The following is a 26,776-nucleotide window of genomic DNA, read 5'->3' on the forward strand; positions in this document are numbered from 1 at the left end:
TCAGCTACAGCAATTAAAAATCCTATAGTGTATTGACTGTAGGCCTGTGTGCTGCCTGGCTGACATTAACATCCACAGGATTGATAGCTTGTGTCTTAATATTGACCTAAAAAATTTTTTTTTTAAGATTTGCATGATTACAAAAGCCTGGTTTTATCCGTATCGTGTAAGTCGTTGCACACAGGTGTTGTGCTGAGCATTTTGCACGTTTTAGAAATATTCGTTATTCCAGTGTTTCCAGTGTTTTTTTTTTGTGTGTTTTTTTTTTTGGAGAGAGCCACTCGCAGTGACTGACTACAGCACCGGCCTACAGCAAAAGGCAATGACAACCAGAATAGCCCACCGCAGACGGGGCAATAATAATTTTCCGTGTCTGATGTGTGTAAAGCCGCGATGGGCTAGAGGACGCACGGAGGGAGCATTTAGCAGCAACTAGACTAAAATGCTTGGCGAAGGTTGATTTAAGGAATTCAAGCCCTGACCCTTTTTCGTCAGGAGCGAGCGCCGTTACGTCGGAAGAGCCGCACGAGCCGGCATTGCAGCGGGTTTATTAGACAGAAACCCCAATATTAGTCTGCTCGATATAGATAATAATAACGCGAGAGTTTGCAAGTTGCCTCAAGACTGTAGTTGCAACTGTCAAAGGTGGAGTGGATACGCGCATGACCCAACACACATTACTGTAATACTGTACACGGCCGCCGAGATAATATCCGTATAAAAAACCGAAATAATCTCGAGGTAAGGAACCGAGGACTGTACCACAACCGACCGAGATTTGGTGTTTCTGCTGCTCTTCCTTCGCTTCGTCTTCTTTTACTCTAACCAACTGCCTCGCAGACGTCGAAATTACTGCACTAAACATATTTTTGTGCCTCCCTTTAGCTCCAGCCAGCGCAAGGATTTTTTTTTTTTTTTTTTTTTTTACTCCTCCTTCGTAATAAAGTCGCCATTTTGCTTCACTGCCTATATAAACCATCCCGTATTCTAATATTTTTCCTCAAGGAGCCTGGGACCTACCTATCTTTCCTGGCTATTTCTAATATTTCTGGAGTGTTTAACGAGAAGACAGAGGTTGAAGGAGTGCCTCGTGGTATACATATTAATGCAGGAAAGGAGGGGGGCAAGGCAATTGGAAACTGGGAATAAGGTGAAAGTATCCTGGATTTCTTTTCATGTACAGACGAAATTGTAATTTCTCTTCTCCTGCCCTGCTCTTTTTTTTCTTCCACCTCGTCGTCGTCTGCAGAGTGGGGGGACAGGACGACGGTGACGACTGTCCGCTTCGTTTCTGGCCCCCCAACCCCAGTCTGACCGGTCCTTGACGCACAGCAGGTGTGATTGCCATGTAACATAACATTGGTGGAAAAACGCCCACTTAGGTGCCTGTCTCCTGACCCCCTCCTCCCTCACGTGGGTGACCCGGGGCCACCCGGCCCCTAGCGCTGGGTGACTGCCCGACAGTTCAGGTAGGTGTGGCCGACCAGGAGGAAGAAAGTGGAGCACTCTTTTTTTCTCAACCACACAAATAGAAAAACTCCGTAACCTTGTTGTAGTTGACACACACACACCGCATGGCAGTGTGCCACGTGCGGAGCTAAAATACTTATTTCCAGGTTGTTTTGTCAGCAGATCGTGTGAGGGGATGTGAGTGGGTGTCACCAGGTTTTGTTGTGTCTGGCGAAATGTATGGTAATGTAGTTACTGTGCTGGGCTGTCGTTTACTTGTATAATTACCCTTTTATGAAAACACCAGCTGCAATGTTTTTTTTGTTTTTTTAAATACTGGGTTATGGTGTTCAAACGTCAGAGCAAACCTAAAAAGTGAAATCCCACCAAAAATGTTGAAGGAAAGCCCAGATTTATACCATAGGAAATAAAAATGCATTGTGTACACAAAATGTATAGATCTCACTGTTGAAACTCACTGTAAACATTACAAACATTCTGTTTCTTTAAAAGAAATTGAAGTGAGCTATTTTTTTTTTCCACCAGCGATTAATTAGCTGACCAGCCCACTGTATCTTCATCTTTCTCACAACTGTTTATTTTAAGTAGCGAAATGCTCCTTCTCGTCACACTCTGACACATCATACAGGAAAAGGAAGGTGTCAAAGTGTCGGTGTGTGGAGTCTTCCTGCAACTTGCACTCTGCAGCGAGCTCGCTGGGCCATTTAAAGTCAAATTTATTAATATCTTATAACAAACTGTGTGCATATTATCACTGTGACAGATGAGCTGTCATCACTCAATGTACAGTGAATAGCATGTGGTGTAAACGGACACTGAGTGGCCCCCACTGAGTGACCCTTTGTGTGCTGTTGGAATTCATTAGGAGAATGACATGAATGTATGCTAAGAGAAAGCATGTTGGATCATAATCAGTCCCACTTAACATAATTAGCGATTGTCAGCCATCATCCATTAGACTGTCCCATGCCAACGGGGAATTAGGGTTCAGCACTGAAAGCCCAAAACTGACATATACGGTAGGCTTACTATGGATGATGATGGTGATGAAATTTATAATGGATTGGTGGACTATGCTGTGTAACCTATCTAGCCATCACCAAATGAGGATTAGCCCTCACTTATAGTAAAAAAAAAAAAACTTTTCTGCTGAGTATTTGTCCCAATCAAGAGTTGCATCACTGGTTTTCGTAATAAAGACAGAAACCAGCGCTGCTCAGGAAAGGAGCTTTCTATCCCCAACCTCTCTTTGACTCACCTTTTGTCTAATGTGTAGAGCATGGAGTTAGTGTGTAAATGAGAGAATTGATTCTGAAATGAAACATGGAAGGTCACACCCCCATTACCACTGCGTACGATGTGTGTGCCTCCACTCAGATAATCCTCAGTCCAATAGCACCGATGGCCAACAGGAAGACAGTGCATTGTAGAACAAGGTGACGGCATCATCGCAGGCTATTGATGTAGTGGACATTGCTAATAATGTTTTGAAATGTAATCGAGAAGTTTTCATGAGGGTAGAAAGCATCCCAATATTGACTAGCTAACTATGTAGCTATCTGTCTCTCCTGTGTGCTTGTACCCCCTCAACTACCATTGCAGGCATGGAGAGCCCAAGTGGCCCTAGGCATGGGAAGCTGTCTTCATCAGGGCTGCCAAGGGGCCGGACCCCCAAGCATGGACATCACCAGGAGCCTGTCAGAACCACGCAGGGCCCTGAAAACAACAACAAACATAGTGAGTGACGAGCCACCGCACTTTGTTGAATGAAAAGTGTGTGTGACTTTAAATCTATGCAGTGTTGCTTCACAGAGTGTTTTAAATGTGTGAACCAGGAGAGCTTTTTTTTTGTGTGACCCAAGTTTGCTCCTGGACTGATTCCAGGAGGAATTCCATGTGGTGATACAGTGTAAAGAATAGCTATTCCCTGCATACAACATGACATACTAGCACATTGGTAATGTTTGCAATTGTATTTTTGCACATTTGTCTTGATATTCCATTGACTGCCCATTGGCTGGAGTTTTGTAATGCTAGGCTTCCTGTTCAGAACATCAGGGTTGTTTCTCAAGGATTTGATCAACACAACATACATAAAACTGTCCCTGCTGCTTTTTTGAATGGGTTATATTTGACTAAGAGTCAATGGTTCCCCTGCCTCAATGTAATTCTAGCCGTCTCACCACAGAAGGGCCTGGAAACTACAACATTTTTCCTCAGACTGTCTTACAGTGAGAAAACCAAACAAACAAGTATTGCCAAGCACTGACATGAGTGAAACCCCAAGCCATCTGGATGGAGATGGAAGATTTTGGAAAGAGAGAGCCGGACTAGGGAATTATGTTTCAATCCAATAACCAGCAGATCATCATGACTTTGTTAATAGAGTCAGGCAGACTTGGAAAACCGGGCCTGCTCAAATATGACCCAGTTGTTTTGGTTGCTACAAAATAGCCTCTCTTTCCCAGACACACAGAGCACCATCCCTATACTAGGTTCACACTGTGCGTGAACATTTGTGTGTGTGTGTGTTTGCTTGCTGTGGAGAGTAACGGTAAGCTTATTTTTTATGTTCATGATTTTCTGCCTAATCCTATCATAGTTAGCAGTATACCACAGGCTTACAGTATGCTCTCCCACTCCACATTGTATAGAGACGCCTGGTTGATGTGTTGTTTCTGCTCTTAAAGAATTTATTGTAGCAGAAGGCAGTGTATTCGAATGATAGGTTTTCTCTGTAGCCTCTCAGAATCTTAGGTTTTATAGACTTTTTACACTTTATAACTCAATAAACAAGGATTGTATATAAATCAATCAGTGTAAAATGGGTAGTGGGTTCTGATGTGATTGTTTTTAGACTATAGGCTAGAATTGAGAGAAACACACGTGGCTTAGGTTCGTTAATGAGTAAGGCTGATGATTGTGATTGTGACTGTGTGTGTGTGTGTGTGTGTTCAAGTAATGCTATCACAGGTGATGGCTTGGTCCTGGTTTTTACGGGACTTTTTCTGGTAATTTGACTCCACTTTTTCTGCATTCCTATTTCATTTTCTCTTTCTTCAGTCGATCTGCTTTGACTGTCATTGAAGAATAGCTTCTCAAAAACACTGGTACAGTAATTATATCAGTGTTTTTGATACTGCAAGCCTTTACTAAGGAGTCCGTTTTTTTAAGTCTGTTTTAAGGACAGCTTCCAGCGCATTTTGATTGCACAAGATAAGAATCTACATTCCACTATGTTGTAGCTGTAGAGTTGTCTTGTTTGGCTGGAAAGTTGCTCTTATCTGGAATATTACCAGGGGTTTCCCTAGCCTTTAGAGAGGCTTACTTGGTAACATTGCCAGTGGACTTAGTTATGTGTGATTATGGTTTGAAGATTCTCTAAGAACATCCAGCAGCCTTAAGGGGAAACACAAGACTACTGGAAAACATGCATAACCTAATGTAACAGTAGGAATTAATTTAGACACAAAGCAGAGCGTAAGAAATGCATGAGAAATTGTACATTTTCATTTCAAAAAGGCACTTGATTACATTGGAATTTGTATTCCCAAACCACCATACCATAACTTATATGGGTTATGATTTACTCAGATTTGGTTAAGGCTAAAGCAAGAAGTTATTCATTGACTGCGATTGGTCTTTATGTAGTTCCTCCAGGAAAACACAACCCCTGTCTACAACAAAATACATTACCTTTCCATAGATCAAGCCATCTTTTCAAATTTGGCCTTCTGGCTTAGTACTCATCAGTGACTGGCTTGAGCTTTTTGTAGCTAATGATGAGAAGAAATGCTACAGTGCTAATCATAATGAGCCTGGCACTAGCTTGTGTATCCCAAGGGGGGCTGTGAGCCAAGGTTTTGGGAAACAAAGGCATCAATATCTAAGGCTCCCTGTGGAGGTTTTTTCAATGCTTAGTCTAGGCCTATTGTACACAGTGTGCTCTTCAGATAACCAGGTACCACATTATCTGCCCTCATCCTACTGGTCGCTTTTCATTTTTCATTCCACATCCAAGGAAAGTTTGCTCCGTTATGCCTTGTTGTATTATCAGTTCTCATGGTGATTGATAAATCCTGTCAGAAACTTTGCGTGATGTAACTATGAAGAAATCCTGTCTAGATGGACTGTTTTTCTACTAGTGGTTTCCTGAAATCCTTCTATGCTGCTGTACATGGAAACAAAGACTGAAAATTGGGTTTGTGTGCTTTCCTAGAGTGTTGTGGTTGAGCTGTCATCTTGCCACACCAGACAACTCACAGGAAAGGATGTGGTCCTTGAGGGTGACATGCTCTCTCTTTGTTTCTGTCCTTCTTGCTTACAGATTTTTTTCATATTAACATCTCATTTGAACTGTAGTTTTGTCATTTTTCTCTCCACTTATACTCTGAGCCGTTAAACAACCTAAAGTAAAAGTATTTGGATGGAACTAATGCTGCTCTGCCAAGTGCTGTGGGCAAGCCCTGAAATTAAGCCAGTTACTGCAAAGATTAATGCAAGCCTAAATGAGTGGAGTCTGGGAATTATGTATGTATGTGTGTGCATGTGACTGTGACCATCCTCTGTCTTTGATGGAGCGTTGTGCAGTACCCTACCTGATAACAGGATGCACTGTCCATTGATCACGCCGTGTTTAAGGGGAGGTGGGTGCTCCAGAGTTGATGCTGTCTCTATTAGTATGGGGAAGGTTGGAGGGTAAGTGTGTGGGTGATTAGTCTGCATATGTTTGTATGCTCACTGCTATGTGTGAATGTTGAACGTGGTGGTTTGTGCGCTTTGTTTGTGTTTACATGTCTGTGTGTGTGTGTGTGTGTGTGTGTGTGTGTGTGTGTGTGTGTGTGTGTGTGTGTGTGTGTGTGTGTGTGTGTGTGTGTGTGTGTGTGTGTGCGTGTGTGGCATGTGTTTGCTCAAATGACAGTCCACTACTCAGACTGTAGGACTTTCATTTCAGGCCCACAGTCACCATCTGCTGACCCTGCATATTTACTTCAGCAGCAGTCTCTTGCGTTTCCTCTCTATCTACTGCTTTCTCACTCTTTCTCTAACTTGTTTGTTGTCCAGTTCTCAATACATAACTGTCATTCCTTTCCAATTCATCCTCTCTCAAACTCTTCATTTCTCTCTTCTCTCACTTATTTGGCATTACTATCAGCAGCAGTGAATTAATGGGCCTCCAGCCTCACTATTCCTCCCACCTTCAACTCCATCCCCACAACCCTCTTCACCCTACTCCTGCCCATTAACCCCACTACCCATCCTCACTCTTCTCATGTCCCATATTTAATATGTTTTGTAGTTCTTGCCTGCTGGTGCTTTGAGTGTCCCAAATTGGTCACAAACCAAAAGATAAAATCGATAACGAATTATAGATTAGAGAATGTTTGTTTTGGAATAAAATTGAATTCTGGTGCTTTTCTCGGCCTGATGCTGCATCTCGTTTTGCGGAGAGTCCTTTGTCATCTTTGTCACACCTTTATTTGGCAGGCTTGAGGATGGCAGATGAGAAGAAGCACAGGGAAATGGGAGAGGAGAGAGATTGAGTTGGTGAGTCACTGTCCATAAGGAGGGCACTGCAAACAGTCTGGAGCAGACTCTGTCTGTCTGGCTCACATATACAGTACTGTATGCGCTGTTGCATAAACACATGCCTTTTTTCACGGGTGCCTGTATATGCACTGTGTATATACCACAACATGCCTCAGTGCAATGATTGTAAAGTCACCGTCATCTGTGCATATTTTTCATTTTTTTTAATCCTCTGTCCTGTCACTCTTACATTTATAAGTGTTTTATTTGCTTTGCGGTAAGTTCACCTGTCAGCATCATCCCCCAGGAATTCACCGGCCACATATGTGGCCAGTCATCCGAAGCTGTCGTGATTGGATGTCACTAAACACACTATTGGCTGTGAGCCAAATGGGCATCAGGCAGTAGATTAGGTTTCCAATAATATGAAGCATGCAGCTGATGTGGAAGGCTGTAAAATCAATGCAGGTCTGAAGAGGCTGTTGAGGTACTGCGAGGCACCAGATTATGTAGCAGGAATCTCAAACCCAGGCTCTTTTCTTTGATTTAGCTGCTTTAAGTGTGGTTTAGTGGTGCCACTAAAGTGATAGCCCAACACAGGTCTGTGTGGTGAGTCCTGGCCTCTTACACAACGCGAATCCCTCTACAGAAGTTAAGACCACTGAGGGCAGTGAATATTATTTTTGCTCAGGACACTCACTCTTCTTAGACTTGGCACTAATTACCAGTTATTTAGCAAGAGGATCCCCCAATTCAATTCTGTCTATCAGTAAGTCATAGTGTAGTACAAACCTAGAAATAAATTGAACTATGAACAAATTAGGTCCTCAACAAATAGAACTGTTAAAGCCTCTATATAGAGAATTTTAAATTCACAACTTTGGTGTCCAAGTGGTAGTATCAAAGAATACACTGTCACAATGCATTCAGTTGCTCATGGTGGCTTCAAATGTGGAAATAGATAAATAAAATTGGTGGCATCGTCATACCTCGGAAATCTGTTGACGGTTATATCTAGCCCAAATGTTTAAAACACTGTGTCATTATCTATCTCACAACTGAAGAGATGCAAGCAGCTCACATCTTCTTCGCAATGATCCCAGCAGATTAGGGTGCTCATTGGCTGTATTCGGTTTTTGCTAAAGTCCTCCTAAAATAAAGCCGTGTTTACTTGCAACCCTCCGTAGCACCTGCAGAGTGATTAACATTTCCACCTTTTGGGTGTTTGATTTTAATAATTATCAGAGGAGGTGTAATGATGTAAGATATAATTTTTTTGTATTTTCCCAAAAAATTTAAATAAATATGATGAAAAAATTGTTGAAACATTTTTAAATGTGTGTGTCAACAAGTGTATGTATGTAAGTGATTAGCTTAGATACAGTTACAGAGAAAGACAGAAAGAGCGAGAGAGGGAGGGCCGAAAGAGAGTGAGAGAGAAAGGGAAAAACAAAAGACAGAGTGAGAGCTGGACTCACTGAGAGAGTCTGGTTTTCATTCACTTAGTCAGTGTCTGGGTAGCAAGATCTGCTCCACCTCTATTCTTTTTACTCACTGTCTGGAATCAGGCCTGACTGGGAGGGATTTATGGGGACGTCTTCAAAGAGAGGTGCGTATTTGATGGGAAGGTTTGTACTGTAGGTTTGTGTGTGTGTCTGTGTGTTTAAGAGAAGGGAGGAAATGAGAGTTCAGGATGAAGAACAACATTTAGGATAATAGGAAGTAGTAGGAGTTGTGTGTGTGCTGACGTGCCACTAAACAGAGAATGTGTGGCATAGGGGAATATTGTGAAGAAGTAAAAGTAAATAAGCAGAGGATAAACCTTAAATCAAAAAAAGTACAAAGGGAAACAGTCCAGTGGTTGTTTACACTGTAAACCAGGATAGCTTACATATACAGGAGATAGTTACACTCTGTCAGTGTTGTTTACTTTGCACCATTTCCAGGTGTATCAATGTCCCCGTCTATTGTCTTTTGAGATTGTGGAAGTAGTGATACCATTTCTTCTTTCCATGGAATTGTGTTAGTGGTGAGCGATGTTTGTATTTGTGTGTGCTGTCTTTCTAAACTACAGTATGTCTAAACCCTACTGTGCAGACACAGACAAAGGCTTCTGTGTGAGTGTTTGTCGAAGAAAACAAATGACTGTTCTGTGTGTGTGTGTGTGTGTGTGTGTGTGTGTGTGTGTGTGTGTGTGTGTGTGTGTGTGTGTGTGTGTGTGTGTGTGGGGGGGTAATGTGTGCACCCTTGCACTGGGGGAGCAGTTGCAAGCGTAGCTAGGAGAACTCAGAGGTTATTTGAGATCATTAGGCAGCTGCCAGTACTCCTGGGCCCTGCCTCTTCTCTTCTCTTCCCTTCTCTTCTCTTCCCCTCTCTGTTCTGTCCGGGTAAACCAGTGTGGAGCCAAAGTTGCAGACAGCTGGGAGCGAGTCATACTCTGACATTAGTTGAACAGCTGTTTTATCCCCATGGCCTGTGCCTGAGAACCGGGGTGTAGATTTGACACAATGGGCATGCTTTGTTTTATACCAAGACAATGGTTGTGATTGCTGGAACGTCTGAGAGCAAGAGCGTGCTACCCATATTAAAGCAAGCAACACAAAGTAAAAGATACTGAACACTCATTATTGTGTTTGCAAATCACCCCAGGAAAGACAAATGTGCTGTTGTATACATTTTACACAGTTTGCACCTGCACCTGTGTTGCCTTGGCTTGTGTGTGTACATACCTGTTTGTACTGTAGCCTACTGTATTAGGGCCTATGTTATGTTCTGCTTGCTGGAAAGAGGCCTCTGATAGTGGTAACTAAGACAAGTGGAGCGTATTCCCATAGCAACAGGAACATATCTTTCCCAAGAGCAGAATTCATTAATTATGCCTTTCTTTTACAAGACCTTTATTTTCTAAGACAGGAATTAGAATGCATGCTCAATTTCCTCCTCAGCACAAAAGCTGCAGCGCCGACTGCATCACCTCTCCAGCTGCTACCCAGACAGCTAACAGAGAAATGCTGTGTTGCCTGGAGAATAGTAATACACTCATATCCATGCAAACAGATCACACACACTGGTAATGGTTTTGTGTACTTGTTTGTGTGTATGAGTGCGTGCTTTGACACGTGTGTTTACACCTTGTGTCATGAACTATTCCCAAGCACAGCTAGCAATGCTGTGATACTTCTCATTCGATCTTATTCAGCCCTGTCTTCTTTTGTTTCTACCTTATTATTGTGAGTCTGAAGTAAAATATTACATATAATCCGTCAGCCTGTGTTTGTGTCTGTGCTTGTGAGTGAGAAACAAAAAGACGACAAACGAGGGAAAAAAGGAAAGTTGATACTGTGAAATAAAACACGGAGGGAATTGAGAACACATTAACATCACTGACATAGAGAGATGTTTTTTGGGTCGAAGGCTACTCTTTTGCCAACATGAGCTGTTTTTCTATGAGCGAAAATGGCAGGAAGTCAGTTCATTTATTTGATGAGAAATACTCCAACCATTTTTATAATCCTGATAGACACACAGAGTGCTCTGATCCACTTTGGGACCCGCCACGAATGGGCTGCACTAGGCATGTGTGCATCTTGTCGCTGCTTGTCAGTGAGTTTGTAGGAGAAGAAAGCAGTTGGCAGACACAATGTCATCTTCCTCAGTGTGGGAAAGTGAAACAGATTCAAGAGAGTCTGTGCAAGACCACTGTTTGCATTCCACTTCACAACAAAGGACTATCTTCTCTACTTCAGGTAGTTTCCCTTTGATATTTCCTAGATCTAATATGACTGAATAGCATCTGTGTCTCTTGCTTGCCTTGTTTCTGCTGCCGCTTTCCAGTTTTGCGAGACCTGTGCAGGGGAGTTGAGAGCACATGTAAAGATATATCATTCTGAAGAGCTGAGTACAGCCTCAGGTCCTACCCGCAGCACTCTCATTCGGTATTCTGCTTGGACAGAGGAAGAAGTCATATGCCTCTGCAATTCCCTCCTCTCTCCCTCAACATCCTCCACTCACCTCTACTCCCTTCGTCGCCCCCCTCCTCATCTTTTCCACATGCATACACTCATCCTCGGCTCTCAACGTCTTACCTGTCTCTCTTAAGTAGCAGTGTATAGAGGAAATAGAGTGCAGGGCTGATATTGGAGAGTTTTAATTGTAGCACAGAAGAGAGCAGTAATGAGCCAGTGCATTGCCTGTCCTCTGAAGTTCACATGGAGAAAGATCGGGAGGGGTGTGGGGAGGGAAAAGGGAAGGGAAGTGAGAAAGCTGGAAATGGGATGAGAAGAGAGGAAAGGAGCCGCATGAGAGAAGGAGGGAGGGAGTAATAGAAAGCAGAGAGAGAGCTGAGGCGGTCGGTCTGCTGTGTGCTGTGTCAGAGGTTCACACAGGCAGTAGCGATTTATAGCTGATCTGTTTAGCTGAACAGAAGGCCTTTACCCACACTTTGCCTTCTCTCTCACACACACACACTTTTTCCCACATGCGCTCTCTCCTCCTCCTCTGTTTTTCTAACAGTCACACCTAACGTCTTAACACTTCTCACTATTCAAATCCACGAGCAAAGCTGTATGTTTTTGTTTTTGTCATATGTGTTCATGTCCATAATTAGTTCGAATATATACCATAAACAGGCATTTTTGGAGGCTTGAAAAGGTGTTTTACTGAAGTTTGGTATTTGTTTAGCTCCACGAAATATCAAGAAAATATCTAGAAGCGCTAAGATCAAGATAGATCTAGAACACACAGAAGCAGGTCCGAATGCAACTAGTCTTTGAGATTCTACTGATACTGCTCGTAAATATTTTCTATTCTATGAATATGAAGCACTGGCAGTACTCTGTGCTAAACTCAGAAATGGTTTTCTCTCTCATTTTGCCAGGTCCGGTGTGTGATGACCCGGCAGAGGGGAAGAGGAAAGGTCGTCCTAAAGCAGAAGTTCAGGAACTGAGAAGCATCCCTGTGAGTATCTCTCTTTGAACTGAGTGGCTTGAGGTGGGCTTTATTGTTCATGCAGAGTGTAGGCAGCTCCCCATGAATATGAACTATATACAGCAGAGTATAGCGATAACCCTTGCATGTATTCAACTCTCTCTTCCTCACCCCTGAGCAGGCCAATATGATAGTACAATGGAAGGAAGAGTTTAAGCGCCGCTCCAGGGTTAAGTGTCCATGTTCAGGCTGCTGGTTAGAGTTTCCCAGCATCTATGGCGTCAAGTACCACTATCAACGCTGCCAGGGGGTGAGTCACTAACCTCTGCTCTTTCCTGCTATGCGGCTACTTCTATCTTATGCTTCAGAGTAGATTTTAACAGTGGATCACTGTAAAGTATTGGCAAAAAACCCTCAAATAAAGGACGATAATAGTCAGCAAATATGAGTGGGGAAATAAGTTTAAACTTCTAGCGAATGTATATTACTCACTGGCCAAATATTTAGTAATTATTGACTGTACATGAGCGATTAGTCGGGCTGTTTAAAGAATCTAAAGGAGTCAACTGAAGGCATCCAAAAACAGCTATCAACTGCCATTTTTTTTTCATGGGGAGGAAGTTCACTCTAAATCCCCCCTCCTCATGTCTGTGTTTGTATCAGGCCACCGTAGCCGAGAAGCTGAGTCATGGCTGTCCCTACTGTGAGGCAGTGTTCGCCACAAAAGTGCGCCTGCAGAAGCACAAGCTGTGGAACCACCCCGACAGGGTTACTACCGAACCCAAGGAGGAGCAGCCTAAACTTCAAAAGACCCCTGTCAAGTCCATCACCAAGAAAAGGTGACTGGGATTTAGAGCTCAAATTCCCACCCACACTGACCCACACAATGGTGTTAGTAACGTCATAATGCTGACTGCCCAAAACTGTCCTTCCTCGGTCTGTGAATTCAGGCCCATGGAGAACAGTCCCCCCTCTCCAGTGTTCTTCAAAGTGAAAAAGACCCACGAGTTGTCCACGCCCTCTCAGAATGGGGAGATGGCCCACCAGAAGGGTGAGAGGAAACAGCACAGCCACAGCCAGCCTTCACAGCAGATTCACCACTCCCAGCCAGTCCTTCCTCAGTCCCAGCAGTCGCAGTCCCAAAGCACATCGTCTGATGCGGGGGGCAGTGAAAGCGAGGGGGGAAGTCTTCCCCCTCCTTTCCCTGACGAAGACCCAGAGCGAATGAGGCACAGTAAGATTACAGCATATCTTTTGTGATAGACTGAATGTTTTCATTACACTCGCACTATATGTGTTTGACCGTTCCTTGCTCTGTTTTTCTCTTGAGCCAGGACGGAAGCAGAAAACACCTAAGAAATTCACTGGAGAGCAGCCTTCTATATCTGGAACGTTTGGATTGAAAGGTAGATCGTGAAATTTCTCTCACCATGCTTTCTTATTAAAACTTGCCCATAATAATCAAACAACTTTATGTTGTAATTTCATGGGGATGTAATATTAATAAGTGAATAAAAGAAATTATGAAGAAGAGATTGAGCTGTGCTGGCCGATTCATCACTGATTGCTGACAATACAGCAGGCCTCATGGAGCCAGTGATTATTTACTGAATAATGGAAACCTTGGGAGGACAAATGTAGCACTGCTGGAAGATGGGGATGGGGATTGTGGATTTGGGGCTTATTCAAGAGAACTTTACTACATCGTGTGATTGGCTATGTGAGTAATTGTGAGCGCTCTCTACTGCTACTGATCAATGGTATTGGTCTTTTAACAGTGCTAATGTGACAACTGTAGGGGGGGTTTTATATGCGGCTAAATGAATCATTCACTCACACAGCAAGCACACATCACATACACACAGCTTTTCTAGTCTCACTCTCTTTCTGTCTCATTCATATGTAGAAAATGTGACTAATACGGTATGCACAGTGTTGTAAACTACTTATGAGCACTTATCACACACAGTTTGCAGGGCTCACTTCTCTCTCTTGTTCTCTTTCAGTTTACTTTCAGTGAGAGTATTAATTACTACCATGACGTGTGCGTGTGTGTGTGTCTGTGTTTGTATGTGTGTGTGTGTGTGTGTGTGTGTGTGTGTGTGTGTGTGTGTGTGTGTGTGTGTGTGTGTGTGTGTGTGCGTGCTTGTGTGCACGTGTGTGTGTGTTGCAGGTATGACTAAGGTGGAGGAGAAGCTTAAAGCAGGCCGTGCGAAGCGACCAGAGGGGAGTGGGTTCAGTGAGGACCCTCAGAGGAGACCTGCTCAGAGTCAGTCCTCCAAGAAAGACCCAGCCACAACAAGCTCTGGTGAACACCTCTGTCAACTTTTTAAGTGAATCAGTTTTTCCATAGAAATTTAGAAATTTTGAATGCTTGTTGGCATTCAAAAGTGTTACTGGTGATACCATCGCAGTCATGATACCTGAGTATTGTTTTTTTTTTCTTTATAAAATTCCAATTTTTCCCTCATTAGAAGTCCAGCCTTACAAATCAATCATCCATCCTTCCAAGAACTTCTCATAGGCCTAAATAACATACATAAGCATTACAAAATAGTGATATAGGGCTACAACTAATGATTATCTTAATTATTGATAATGTCTCAATTATTTATTCATTGTCTGTTCATTTAATCAATCAATTAGTCATTTAATATAAAATGTCACAAAATAATGAAAAATGCCCTAATTTCCCAGAGCACAGTCAAAATCCCGACAGAGAAAAGCAGCAAATTCTCACATTTGAGAAAAATTGGAACCAATGAATGTTTGGAATTTTTGCTCAATAATTCTCTTAAATTATTTATTGATCTTAAAAATTGTTGTTGATCTGTTTTCTTCTAATCAACTAATCAATAAATATGTCCAAAGAATAATTTAACAAGACTGAGAATCTGACAAAGCATCTAGCACCAACTCTGCTATCTGGCTGTTTCAATACTTGGTGCTATGGAAATAATTTGGTCAGTAACCAAAAAGGTATTTAGGTTTGTTGCCCTATTCTAAATTCTGATGGGCCAAGGAACAAAATCTGATGTCTGTGGTGAGGATTGCGCTTTTGAAAGTATCGATTCAAACTGACATGTAATACCTGTTCGATGCACTGGAAACAAGAAAACTTGAAAACAGCTGATCTTATGACATAAATAATAAGAAAGAATTTGTGAAACTATTAATCCATTTCTCGAGTAGGTGACTAGTAACAGGTATAATAAACAATATATTCAACTGGTTATGATTTCAAAATAAGACAATAGTAGATGATTTATGCTATTTATTCTGTGATTTGGGAATAATCTGCTCAGGGGTTATTTTACATAAGTGACTCACTCACTACATATTATCACTTGCTAATACAAGCATAGAATTTTACTGTAAGACAAGGAAATGGGGAATGTACACAAGTACACAAAGGGAAATGTAATGCCGAATGGACATAATACCAGTAATACTTGATTGGCTAACTGACAGAGTAATATCTTTACTTTTCTAAGGTGCTGTGCCTGACACCCAATGGCAGCGAGCAATCTCAGAGCGAGGTGAGGTCGTGTGTCCCACCTGCTCCATCGTCACCAGGAAAACAATCCATGGTCTCAAGAAACACATGGAGATTTGCCAGAAGGTCAGTGGGCAATACAGCCATCCATCAGACTGGAGCTGGGTGGGTGTGCTGTCATAACTTCTGCTATGGCTTGCCGTGAAACCAAAAGTTCTATCAGACAAATTAATATAATTCGAAGACAAATGCCTCAGTACAAACTGGATTTTAGTGCATTTGCTTCTGGCGGAGTCTGCCTGCTTAAAATTTGAATAAGATATGAATGTGCTTGATATTATACCATCATGTAATTCAGTTGAAAAGATGATCTGTGCTGCTCTTGTTTAAGTCGGGATCCTTTTAACATGTGACACTATGCAATACATGATGTGTTAATCTGGATGAAGGTCTACAGGAGCCCATTTGGCAGCACAATGCCTCAAAACCAGTTTATATATTGACAAATAGTTATTAAACACCTTTCTGTCTGAATGTTAAATAAAGTTCTATCAACCCAGAGCTGTAATCTCCACACTGGATTATAACTTTGACTTCAATGTTATTAGATACCTCCCCCAGAGGTCCCCATTGTGCAGAGTCTGGGGAGCCTTTACAGTAAAGATATTGTAGACTGTAGAAATAACATAAGGTACGATCTCAGTACAGTAAACTAAACCATGTAATATCCTTTACTCATCTGCTCTGATATGAAAGCTAATATCAGTTGAAATGGATAAAGGGGAAGGGCAGTGGACACTTCTCCGGTTTGTTTGCATTAATAGTAATAAACAAGGTAGGGTTGTAGCATGGAAAAACTTAATACAACTACATTATTATTGAGCTTTTCCTGAGGAAAAGCCAGCTTTCATGGTGCAGTAGCATCCAGGCCCTCAGAGAGAAGTGTTCCTACAGCCATTTTAATGGTTCTGTGACCCAGTGGCCCGTGTGTCATTAAAGTGACAGCCTCCCATTAAGCAATGAGAGAATCACCACATTACCACTGGGTCACTCACCATCAAAACACGTCCGTCTCCAAATCAATACTGAGGCGAAGAGAGAAGTCCACGGAAAAGAACACCGTGTGTTAAATTAGCTTTTTCTGGTTCCCAAAGTTTCTTGATATGTCCTTTGTCCTTTATGTTGACCAGAGTTGTGCACTAATAACAAGCTCTATTAGGTTATATATGAAATATTGCTATATTGATAGATCCAATAAAGACCAATGCAGGCAAGAGTGGGTTATTTGTTGGTTTCCTTTCATAGAAATGTTATTTGATCCTCTGTTTGGCTTTCAACCTCTGCAGCTCCAGGATGCCCTGAAGTGCCGGCAGTGCCACAAACAGTTCAGGTCCAAGGCTGGCCTCAACTACCACACCATGGCTGAACACAGCACCAAGGTACAACAACAGATCTTGTAATTCCTAAAGCCTGCTTCAGAATTTCAAACAATAAACTTTAAAAGCAGGCTGACTGTGCGACTTCTTTTTGATTGATCTTTGCCCCTCAATCCATTACTCAGTAGTCAGTATCCAGATGGGGATGCTTTGGGTGTTCAGACAGCAAATGTTTCACCACTGTCACACTGACCCACTGAACTGGGTCTAAAGCACTGCACCTATTCAGGGAGTGGTCAGACTTGCACATGTGACTCCATGTACGGAAATCCACTGTGTGTACTTTAGTGTCAGTTTTCACTGGGCTCATTTAGGGATGCATTTCGATATCTTCCCATATAGATGCGCCTCCAAACATTGTCAAAAATCAATTTAATTCCCATGAACTATACTAGATTGTATCTGTTGCATATTCAGTGTCAGCTGCTATGCCCCTCTCTAAAAATGTGATCTTGGGGATTATAACCAATGATACATTTGAACTGATGATCGGTATTCTTGTCCTTGAAATGCTCACATTTCTTTCTGCAGCTGTCTTAACTCTGACAGCAGAGAGCTTCATTAAGATGTTATCATGACTCTCCTGCATTAGACCAATGGTACTGCTATGAAGTTTGCTGAATAATTCAACGCTGCCTGTTTCAGAAAGTATCATGAAAGATTAATGAATCTACGTGCAGCAAACCTTGTGACACACTGCGTGTGTGTTTTGTGTTTTTTCTGTGAGCACATTTTCCAGTCGTATATGATACTGTATATGTTCACATGCATGAATACAACGTGAGTGTGAAGGGTTTTGGGTGTGTAATTCTTGCCAGTTTAATAGTGATGATAGATGACTGTGCCATCTGTGTCGGCCAAGCTAAACTGTTTGATACCGCCATTTGTCTTCAGTCTGGAGCTGTTGTGCCCTGACCTTATTAGCAGCATTCCAGTCCAGCAGAGAAAAACACGGCACTATGTGTGTGTTAAAACTAAAGTGCTCAGTCTTTCTCAGGAAACTACTAAACTTTTGCAACATGTTTTCAGATTAGATAATTAAAAGTTTTGAGACAGGCTGAAAGCCATCATTGTGTTAATTCTGTGTTAGTGTGTTGCCATCTGTGATAGTGCTCTAGACTCACGGCTTTTATCATTTGCTGGTTTGACCAGTGTCATACTCTCATTTCTTTTCTTCCTAAGAAAACTGTGTAGAAAGTGTCCGTGCAGTCACAGGGCCTAGCCCCATGGCAGTGTGGGAAAACCCAGCATGCTAACAGAAGGACCGGGGTCACCCACTGTTGTGCCCCCCTGTTTGACCTTGCTGTCACTGTTGCGGCTTTGATACTGCTGCCAAATTCTCAGACTCTCGTGCTGGCTCTTTTTCTCACTCTTTCTGTGATAGAGGCATTAAGAATACATGCTGATGTTGTTCCATGGTCTCCTCCCCTGCCAGTGTAAATCAGTGGCTGAGCTTGGGTCTGTTCTCTTGCCTGCAGGCTTGAGCGTGATTTACTTGAATTAGTGAAGTACTCTGGCAGTATCTCATTTCCTCCTTACCTTTACGGAAAGCTAGGATTGCATCTCAGTCATCTCAACACATGAGGAATCACATGAAATTCGCTCCACTGGGATTCCTAAGGCCAGACTCTCTGGTCTCGTGCACTTCTCTTCTTTCTTCTCCCTGGCAGCCTCACCATCTGTTGTTCTGGTCTTGGCTGGGGTTTGGCACCAGCCAACACTCGAGTGAAAACATGAGTTTGACAGTTGTCATAAACATGCCTTGAGTAAAAGCCTCACCATGAAACCATTTAATGATCCTGGCACAGTGTGAACACCCAAGATGAAAAACACATTTTCATCACCATTTTCTTCAAGTTAGGAGGGAGAAGGAGGTATTGTGGTGGGACACAATTATGCAACGCTGAGTTTGTTCCCCCTCAGCCCTCGGGAAGCGAAGGCCAGACGGGCGACGAGCATGAGGAGAGAGAAAGGCTGCGCCGGGTTCTCAAACAGATGGGACGAATCAAGTGTCCTAGTGAGGTATGCACTCCTTATTTCTACTGTCGCTTTCTCCTTTTCTTTCTCTCAGTCTTTACTACTCTTGCTTTCCTGTGTCCTTCATTTCCATTTGTCCAACTATTCTGTCTTTCATGTCACATTTTCCTCTCTCCTCAAATGCCAGTTCCGATTTTGTTTCTCCCTTTTCCTAAGGCTCGTCTTTTTGTGTCTGCCACCTTTTACCTCTCTCCCTCCTGTTTTCCTTTATGCCTTGTTCTTGACATGTTGCCCAAAACCACATCAACACTCTGCTTCCCATTACTCACACTAGAGTGCAAAAGGCAGAGAGAGAGGAAGAGAAAGAGCTGCGAAAAATAGAAACTCTACAGTGACATGTCTTCACACAGAAAAATGAGCAATCTTCTCCTGTTGTCTCTGTCTCTTTTAAGAGGAACCACAAAATATTAACCAAGTGCAGTAATACTGTTCCATTAAACCTACACTTTGCTTCACTTACCCAGTTTCCTCCTTAATGTTTCTTTTAATTCTGTCCCATTTCTGTCACTGGCCTCACACAATCACATAAACATTTTGTGTGCAAACACACACACGCACACACACGTACAGGGCTGCTCAGCCCACTTTTCCAGTCTGATGGGCTACCAGTATCATCAGAAGCGTTGTGGAGGAGAGTTTTCTGACGATGAGAAGCCTGTGTTTCTGTGCCAGCAATGTGGAAAAACCTACCGTTCCAAGGCTGGCAGAGACTACCATGTGCGTACCGAACACTCCCCGACCATCACCACCACCATGGCAGCCACCACTAACAACAACAAGGACAATATAACTGACACCAACAACAACACCGGCAAAGAGAGGGTAAGAAAACAGTAGGGGTAAGGAAACAGTAATTAATATAGGAGACAGCTGTTTTCCATTGTTTATAGCCGTATTATACTGTATTTGAGTAAGTAGCCAAAGTTTCCACATTTTCCACTCAAAGAAGTGTCCCACTGATCCTGCAGGTGGTCTCTGAGGAGTCTCCATCAGGAGGCAAGAAGGAGCAAAGCCAGCCTGAGAAGATGGACTGGCAGGAGAAAGCACCATCCGGCCAGCCTAAGGAGAAAGAAAGGGAAGTCAGGGAGAAAGACAGGGAAAAAGAAAAGGAGAGGGAGCGAGACAAAGAAAAATCAGTGCAGAATGAGAGCCAGGGGGAGGACTTTGAACGGACCCCCAGTGGCAGAGTGCGGCGCCGGTCAGCTCAGGTGGCAGTGTTCCACCTGCAGGAGATAGCAGAGGATGAACTGGCCAAAGACTGGGGCACCAAGCGCCGCATCAAGGATGACCTGGTGCCTGACAGCAAGAGGGTGAGGACAGAAAATGGATACATTATGCACACATGATCTGCATTCCTAGCAGACATGAGGCCCCCAACAGAATAGACAGAAACAGATCCATACTCAACTCACACACAGGCACAGGAACAGGCATATATCAGCACTGTGTACTGCAAGAAGACTTTTTACATCAAAAAAACTATCAACACACTCACACATACAGAAAAACAAAAAGGATTACACACTGACAAGCATCAAAGCCAACCTTTCCATGAAAAGGCTTCACAAAAACACCAGGTGCAAGGGGTAAAAGGTGAAACCAGCAGATAAACATGTCTCCCAGACTCGTCTTTTTCTACACACACAGTAAATAGTGAAACTACCATGAACAATAATAATAATCTAGATGTTCTCTTTTGTATAGTTAAACTACACCCGCCCTGGCCTCCCCAATTTCAGCCCAGAGCTACTAGAGACGTGGAAGAACCAAGTCAAGGAGAAGGGCTTCATCTGTTGCACCAATGAAGTAAGAAAATTAACTGGCTTAAAGTGTCACCATATACAGAAAATAAATTTCCGTATTTGAATTAAAACAAAACATTGAATCAGAGATTTGTCTTAATACTGTGCAATCGCTCTATAGCACTAAAGCTACTGATTTCACAGGAATATGGATTGGGTGAGTTTGTTCACTCGCTATTTATTTCTTTTTTGTCTCAGAACTGTGAAGCAGTCTATTCCAGTGTGTCAGGACTAAAAGCCCACCTCGCCAACTGCAGCCAGGTAAAAACACCCACCTGCACCACCTGTCTCTGTAGACACTAAAGTAAAAATAAGAAAACACACACACACAGAATTCCCGCAGAAATGAAGTATGATGATTTTTGGAGATAAAATGAAAATAAAATCCTATAAAAAACAGAAAAGGAGGTGTAAGAATTAGAATATGTCTATTTTCTAAAAAATAATTATTGAGAAGACTCATAAAGGACGTATAAGACCTTGCTAACCTGATTTGAAAACAAAATGATGTTGAAAAATAGCTGCTAACGTTAAAAAAATGATCTGATCTGGTGTGTAACAAGTGACATGCTATGCTGTTAATGATAATGACTGCACATTCACCAAGCGGAATAACTGTGTGTGTTTGTGTGTGTGTGTGCGTGTGTGCATGTGTTGCAGGGAGGTGGAGAACTGGGGAAGTACACCTGTCTGATCTGTCAGAAGGAGTTTAGTTCGGAGAGCGGTGTCAAGTACCACATCAGCAAGACACACTCACAGGTGGGTCTGTCACAGTCTAAATTTTCACAGGTATCCTCAAAACAAACTTCTGCGTTATTTAGTATCACTCGATTGGCAGCATTTCCATTTCTGTTAATATTCAGTAAAAGCCCGCCGAGTCACAGAAGATGGCGTATTTATCTTGTGATAACAAGCTGTTAACTTGTGGAGAAACAAGATGCCTATGTTTTTCTAATAAGTCATTAACTTTGTTGAGTTCATTTCCATAGGTCTTGTTGGAGTAGTAATCTTTGTCTCTGCTCAAATACAGTATGTGTAACACAATAAATTGTTTGTTCAATATACTGAATTTCTTCCCACAAAATAACAACTTTTTGTATAACAGCTTGTGCCCAAGGCTTTTGGGACTTCATTACATAGTACTATATTCAGACATGTTGTTTTGCTCTACTAATTACATTTGAAAGGTTACATATACGACTGGTCAGAAGTTTTAGAACACACCCATTTTTCCAGTTTTTATTGAAATTTAAGTAGTTTAAGTCCAGGGAATAACCTTAAATGGTACAAAGTTCAGCAGTAAACTGCCCAAGGTAAAAAACAAAAAAAAGTTTAGGTCACCAAAAACTATAAAGAAAACTGGCCTTTTTTTAGGGATAAAGAAATTGGTTAACTTACAGCTTTCCTGCAGCAATGGAAGTAAATGAAGCCTTGAAAGTTGATGCAAACAGCCACAGGTGCCACAACTTTTGTTGATCACTTACTCTGTCTGTACAAAGGCAGTGTTAGAACAAACTGTGTTACTACACCCTCTGATGCATTATTAGGGCAATACTGTTCTATAGAAAGTAGTGAAGAAAGTATTGCTATCAGAATGGTGAGAAAGGGCAAGTAAAAACGGAAGACAGACTGGTTGGTCAGGGATTCATCCCACAGCAAAATATTAGAAGAAAAGAACCAGACCTTGGCTTCACATGATGGAAGACCAGCGCAGTCTCCAGACTTAAACCACATCCAGCTGGTCTGGGATGAACTAAACAGAAGGTGAAATCAAAGCAACCTGCAATTGCAACACATTTGCGGGAACTTCGACAGAGATAGGAGGCACTTTCCAAACAATGTTTAATTTCCATTAGTGAAAGAACATCACGAGTGTGTTTGGCTGCTGAATGAGTCAAACATTTAGATTAAATTTAGGATTTTAGATTCCATGATTTTAAAAAAAAATCTATATTATTTATTTGATCTACACTTTAATTTACGAGTACACTGAGACATTACACTGTAAATTTCAATAACAGCTGGAAAAATGGAGGTGTTCTGGTCATGTAAATGCTCCTGTTCTTTCTTCAGAGCTTGAGGTAATCACTAAAAGTGGGTCTTATTGCCTTAGAACTGGTTTCGTGCAGCAGCCAGTCAAGTGGTCTCCAGTAGCAAGAGTAAAGCACCAGAGAACAATGGGATCAAAGCTGAGGTGAGAAACGGTGCCACCACTGGTAAGAAGAGGGGCCGCAAGCCCAAAGAGCGCCCCCCTGTGGTTGCGCCTCCTCAAACAAAAACTGAATCACCTGCCACAACTCAAAATTCAAGCCCTGCCGTGACTCCGTCCTTGGGCCCAACACAATCTCCGACCCTGATCCCCGACCCAACGGACAGTGCTAATTCAGGCCAAAACAGACAGCCCATCCCCTCCACTGCCAGACGAAGCAAACCCAAGAGGTTGTCATTGTCAGAGTAGCTCTGCTTTTGTTGACCCAGGAGCCAGAGAGGATGCTTACTGTAAATGTAATGCCAGGAAGCTAAAAGACCTTTCTAACTCCACAAGGACTTGGCGCTGAGAAGAAAGTTAAATCAGCCATTAAGAAGAAAGACACAATCTTGATTTTGAAACCCCAGAGTTAATGTGTCTGTTACTGTTATAAAGAATACTCATGTAACAGTAGTGTTTTATTTCTCCATTCCACTTTTGTCTCCTTTTTAAGGCACACATTTCAGTTTCTGTACTCACAGCAGGGGTGTCAGTAGTAATCAAAGATAAAATCCTGACTTCTACATGGATAACATTTTCTAAACAGAGGTAGTATTCCAAACAAATGGAGAGTAAATCTCTCTACGAGATTCTTGTTGTGTTTGAGAGATTTTAAAAAGGATATTCTATTAGCATGGTGAAGTCATTTAATGATAGCTAGTGTTTTCACATTTTTCAAAGATATACTGTACTGTGTACATAAACAATATCTATATCTATATATCTATATACTCAAAGCAATGATGCCATCTGTCATTTTCAAGCCTGACACGTCTAATTGGATCATGAGCAGTCAGAATTTTTGCAGTGTGTGCTGTAGTGCAATGTCGTTTTGAACTTGATTTTTTAAATTTCTTTCTGGTTTTACTTTTATTGTTTTTTACTTTTCATGTTTCAAGTAAGCAAATGTCATATAAGCTAAAATGTTGGTCAGTTGGTAATCATGTTCCACTCTGTTTTTCCTACAGCTATGTGGGTGTCACATCAGTGACATTTATTTTTATTTTATCTGCATCACATGACGATGAAACGTATCTGCTTTGACAACCATAATTATGTGTCAAAAGGTTATTTCCACAGTTCTTTTACACTGAAGATGATAAGCAGACTACCACCAAAAGTGATTGTTTAAGATTTCCATCTGTAAGATATGAGTTAGTTACAATAATACTTAATATGGCATTGTTTGATTGATTTTAAACAAAAAACTTGAAGTATTCTGTCTAAAATAGGACTGACAAACCTAAATGTTGGTCAGAAGGATGAATTTTGTGTAGCTTGTTGCACCATTGCAGCACAATCAAATGATGTGACACCATGTTAAAGAAGGCCATATTTTGGCTACTGCTTTAGCTTGAATCAAGGAACTAAGGAGAGAATAAAAATACTATCTTTTATAGAGAGGTTGAGGAAAAAAATCTTTTATTAAACAGAAAAGTTGCAAATGAAGATTCACTATAATAATGTATATGAATTAATTCCTGGACGCTCAAAATTATTGCCTTGCACTTTAACTCTTAACCCATCTCGCTCCCCTCTTGTATTTTTGCACTCCAGGAGTATTCAACTTAGCCTAGTGGCTTTCAGGCACAGGAGCGGGAGTATGTTACTCTGATGAAAAATTAAACTAGAGAAAAACTAAATTTGTCTTTACATGGGTAATGAGCAGCATGGTTAACTCATTCTATATAGTATCTGTAATCCAACATGACCGTATAATTATGACTCACCACTCAAAGCCATAACTGGTCTTGTTGAATTAAGGCTGCTCTACCACTTAATGCTAGTTTAGCTTCAGATTTAAAAAAAAAAAAAAAAGTAATCCAATATTATTAAATTACTTTTCAAATCTAAAATGTGTGCAATCAGAGAATATTTTCACTTAACCATGTTTAAAGTAGATACTTGAATCCACAGTTATATTAACAATTTGAGCAAATGAAAACTCCATAAATATTTGATTTATATTTGCAGACTATGTCGATAAAAATAATGACTTGCTTACTTAAAAAAAGAAAGATCATAAATATATTTTATATTCTCTTGTGTGTATTATGTAGGTAGCAATCTGATAGCTTTGGGTAAAGTTGTGATGAGGGGATATTCTGGTGAGATAATAAGGGTGCATTACTTGCCACTCTACCTTAAGGACCTGATACAACTCTGTTAAGTCCATCAATCCATCCTGCCGTTTTCTCTTTACTGGCAAGTCCTCTAAATTTTGCACCAACAAATGTCAATGTCATCATTTAACTCAAGCACTGATGTCAGCTGAACATTTTCAAGAAACATCAAATTTGAAATTTATCTGTGTCCCACGTGGTGTCATCCCTATGCCGAGACCTTTTACATTGTTAAGCAAAGACTTGAGCTGAATTCCTCCATTATTAATCAACTGGTGGAGTTTATTCAGGTGGGGATGAATATGCATGTGTCTGTCTCTGTTAGCGGGATGGACCTTTCTCTTCTATCCAGGTTCAACTGACTGAGAGGATAAGTAAAACAAGCACTGATTAGTCCTCGGACCTTTTCAAAATGAGTTGCCCAGACCTTGTCTCTGTGTGTGTGTGTGTGTGTGTGTGTGTGTGTGTGTGTGTGTGTGTGTGTGTGTGTGTGTGTGTGTGTGTGTGTGTGTGTGTGTGTGTGTGTGTGTGTGTGCGTGCGTGCGTGCGTGTGTGTGTGTATTAAACAGTTAGCACCTTTGTAATGACTGGATGTCAGAAATGGTAACACTTTTCGTTGAGTGTTAATGCTGTGGCACAGAATCAGTTCATCAGCTGCTTGTTACTCGTTTCATTAATAACGTCACATTGACTGTGTTTACCTGACAAGCTTTGGTGTTGCAATATGATAGTTTAGCACTGCTTTTAACAGTGGGTATTTTATATTTTATCACACCCTTTACTATCTGTCTTCCTATGATGTGGAAAACACATATCTATCCCGCAGTGTGAGCTAACTGCAACATGTTTAGAAAGTACAGCAATACACCATATTTAGCTGGTTTTGTTGGCTTGCTGATATTTTGATATTGATGTGTCTTTTCAAAAATGTATGGCTTTTTTCACTCCCCTACTTTTATTTGTTTGCTTTGAAAATGCTTTTTACATATTATGAAATCTTAAAAAAAAAAAAAGGTTGAAAAAATTTGTAGACCACAAAGAACATTGTAGGCCTATGTGTCGGCATACACTGTTATTTTATTCATTTTGATGATGCACATAAATTGAGCTTTTTCAGTACACAATGACAAACACATTGAGAGAGTCCTTTATTATTATCTATTCAATATGGGACAACAAGGCATATGTATGTGTGTTTGTTTCTGTATTTAGTGCACTTACTATACCATGAAATAGGCTTGAAATAGGAGTGTTGTTGGAGCTTTCTAGTTACCTGGACTGTGTGTGGTGTGACTTTTGTACCTGGGGAAACAGCAGGCTCAAGCGTCTTCCCTTTGTCAGAAATGTTATTTCCAAAACCAAGGTTAATCCCTAGAAATCCCCTTAGAGAGCCCTTTTATTTGGACAACAGTGGTTCATTTTGTATGCTACCTACTTCAAAAGCAGGAAATGGTTTCCACCTCTGTTGTCGAAGCCATTGTGATGAAACTGTTGAGAGTTTTAAGAGATGATGTTGTAGCGCATAACTGGTTATGATATATGAGTAACAGGGGAAATGAGACTAAAAATGTATTAAAGACTTCCATATCTGAAATTAAGCTGTATAGTACCTAATGTAGGAGGCATCAACACCTCCTTTGAGTCTGAACTGTTACAATTTTTCTCCCAAACTTGTTGTATTACCTGTGCATTAGTATCCCTCAACTAAT

General features: G+C 41.5%; 1 protein-coding gene across 3 annotated transcripts; it reads left to right on the forward strand.

The window, feature by feature from the left end:
- Positions 1 to 414: 414 nt before the first annotated feature.
- On the forward strand, positions 415 to 26,776 carry znf512b (zinc finger protein 512B). 3 transcript variants are annotated; one of them, XM_040153111.1, is made up of 18 exons: positions 415 to 741; positions 1,250 to 1,469; positions 3,073 to 3,207; positions 11,876 to 11,955; positions 12,107 to 12,235; positions 12,589 to 12,764; positions 12,876 to 13,159; positions 13,260 to 13,331; positions 14,099 to 14,233; positions 15,420 to 15,547; positions 16,768 to 16,860; positions 18,781 to 18,879; positions 19,465 to 19,716; positions 19,863 to 20,204; positions 20,599 to 20,700; positions 20,895 to 20,957; positions 21,357 to 21,455; positions 22,810 to 26,776. In XM_040153111.1, exons 3-18 carry the CDS (start codon positions 3,075 to 3,077, stop codon positions 23,152 to 23,154), a joined length of 2,532 nt encoding a protein of 843 aa, XP_040009045.1. In that variant the 5' UTR covers positions 415 to 741; positions 1,250 to 1,469; positions 3,073 to 3,074; the 3' UTR covers positions 23,155 to 26,776. The 3 variants fall into 3 exon arrangements, with proteins under 3 accessions (XP_040009045.1, XP_040009046.1, XP_040009047.1); XM_040153112.1 differs by having other exon boundaries at positions 19,567 to 19,716; XM_040153113.1 differs by lacking the exon at positions 12,107 to 12,235.

Source organism: Xiphias gladius, chromosome 18 (assembly GCF_016859285.1).
Source record: "Xiphias gladius isolate SHS-SW01 ecotype Sanya breed wild chromosome 18, ASM1685928v1, whole genome shotgun sequence".
In the NCBI taxonomy this organism is placed as follows: Eukaryota; Metazoa; Chordata; class Actinopteri; order Istiophoriformes; family Xiphiidae; genus Xiphias; species Xiphias gladius.

What these genes read in the sequence shown, in the direction of transcription:
- znf512b (XM_040153111.1), top strand. Translation starts at nt 3,075, where the DNA reads ATGGAGAGCCCAAGTGGCCCTAGGCATGGGAAGCTGTCTTCATCAGGG. An exon ending in ACATGGAGATTTGCCAGAAG is followed by an intron (nt 15,548 to 16,767) that starts GTCAGTGGGCAA and finishes CAACCTCTGCAG; the next exon opens with CTCCAGGATGCCCTGAAGTG. An exon ending in TCATCTGTTGCACCAATGAA is followed by an intron (nt 20,701 to 20,894) that starts GTAAGAAAATTA and finishes TTTTTGTCTCAG; the next exon opens with AACTGTGAAGCAGTCTATTC.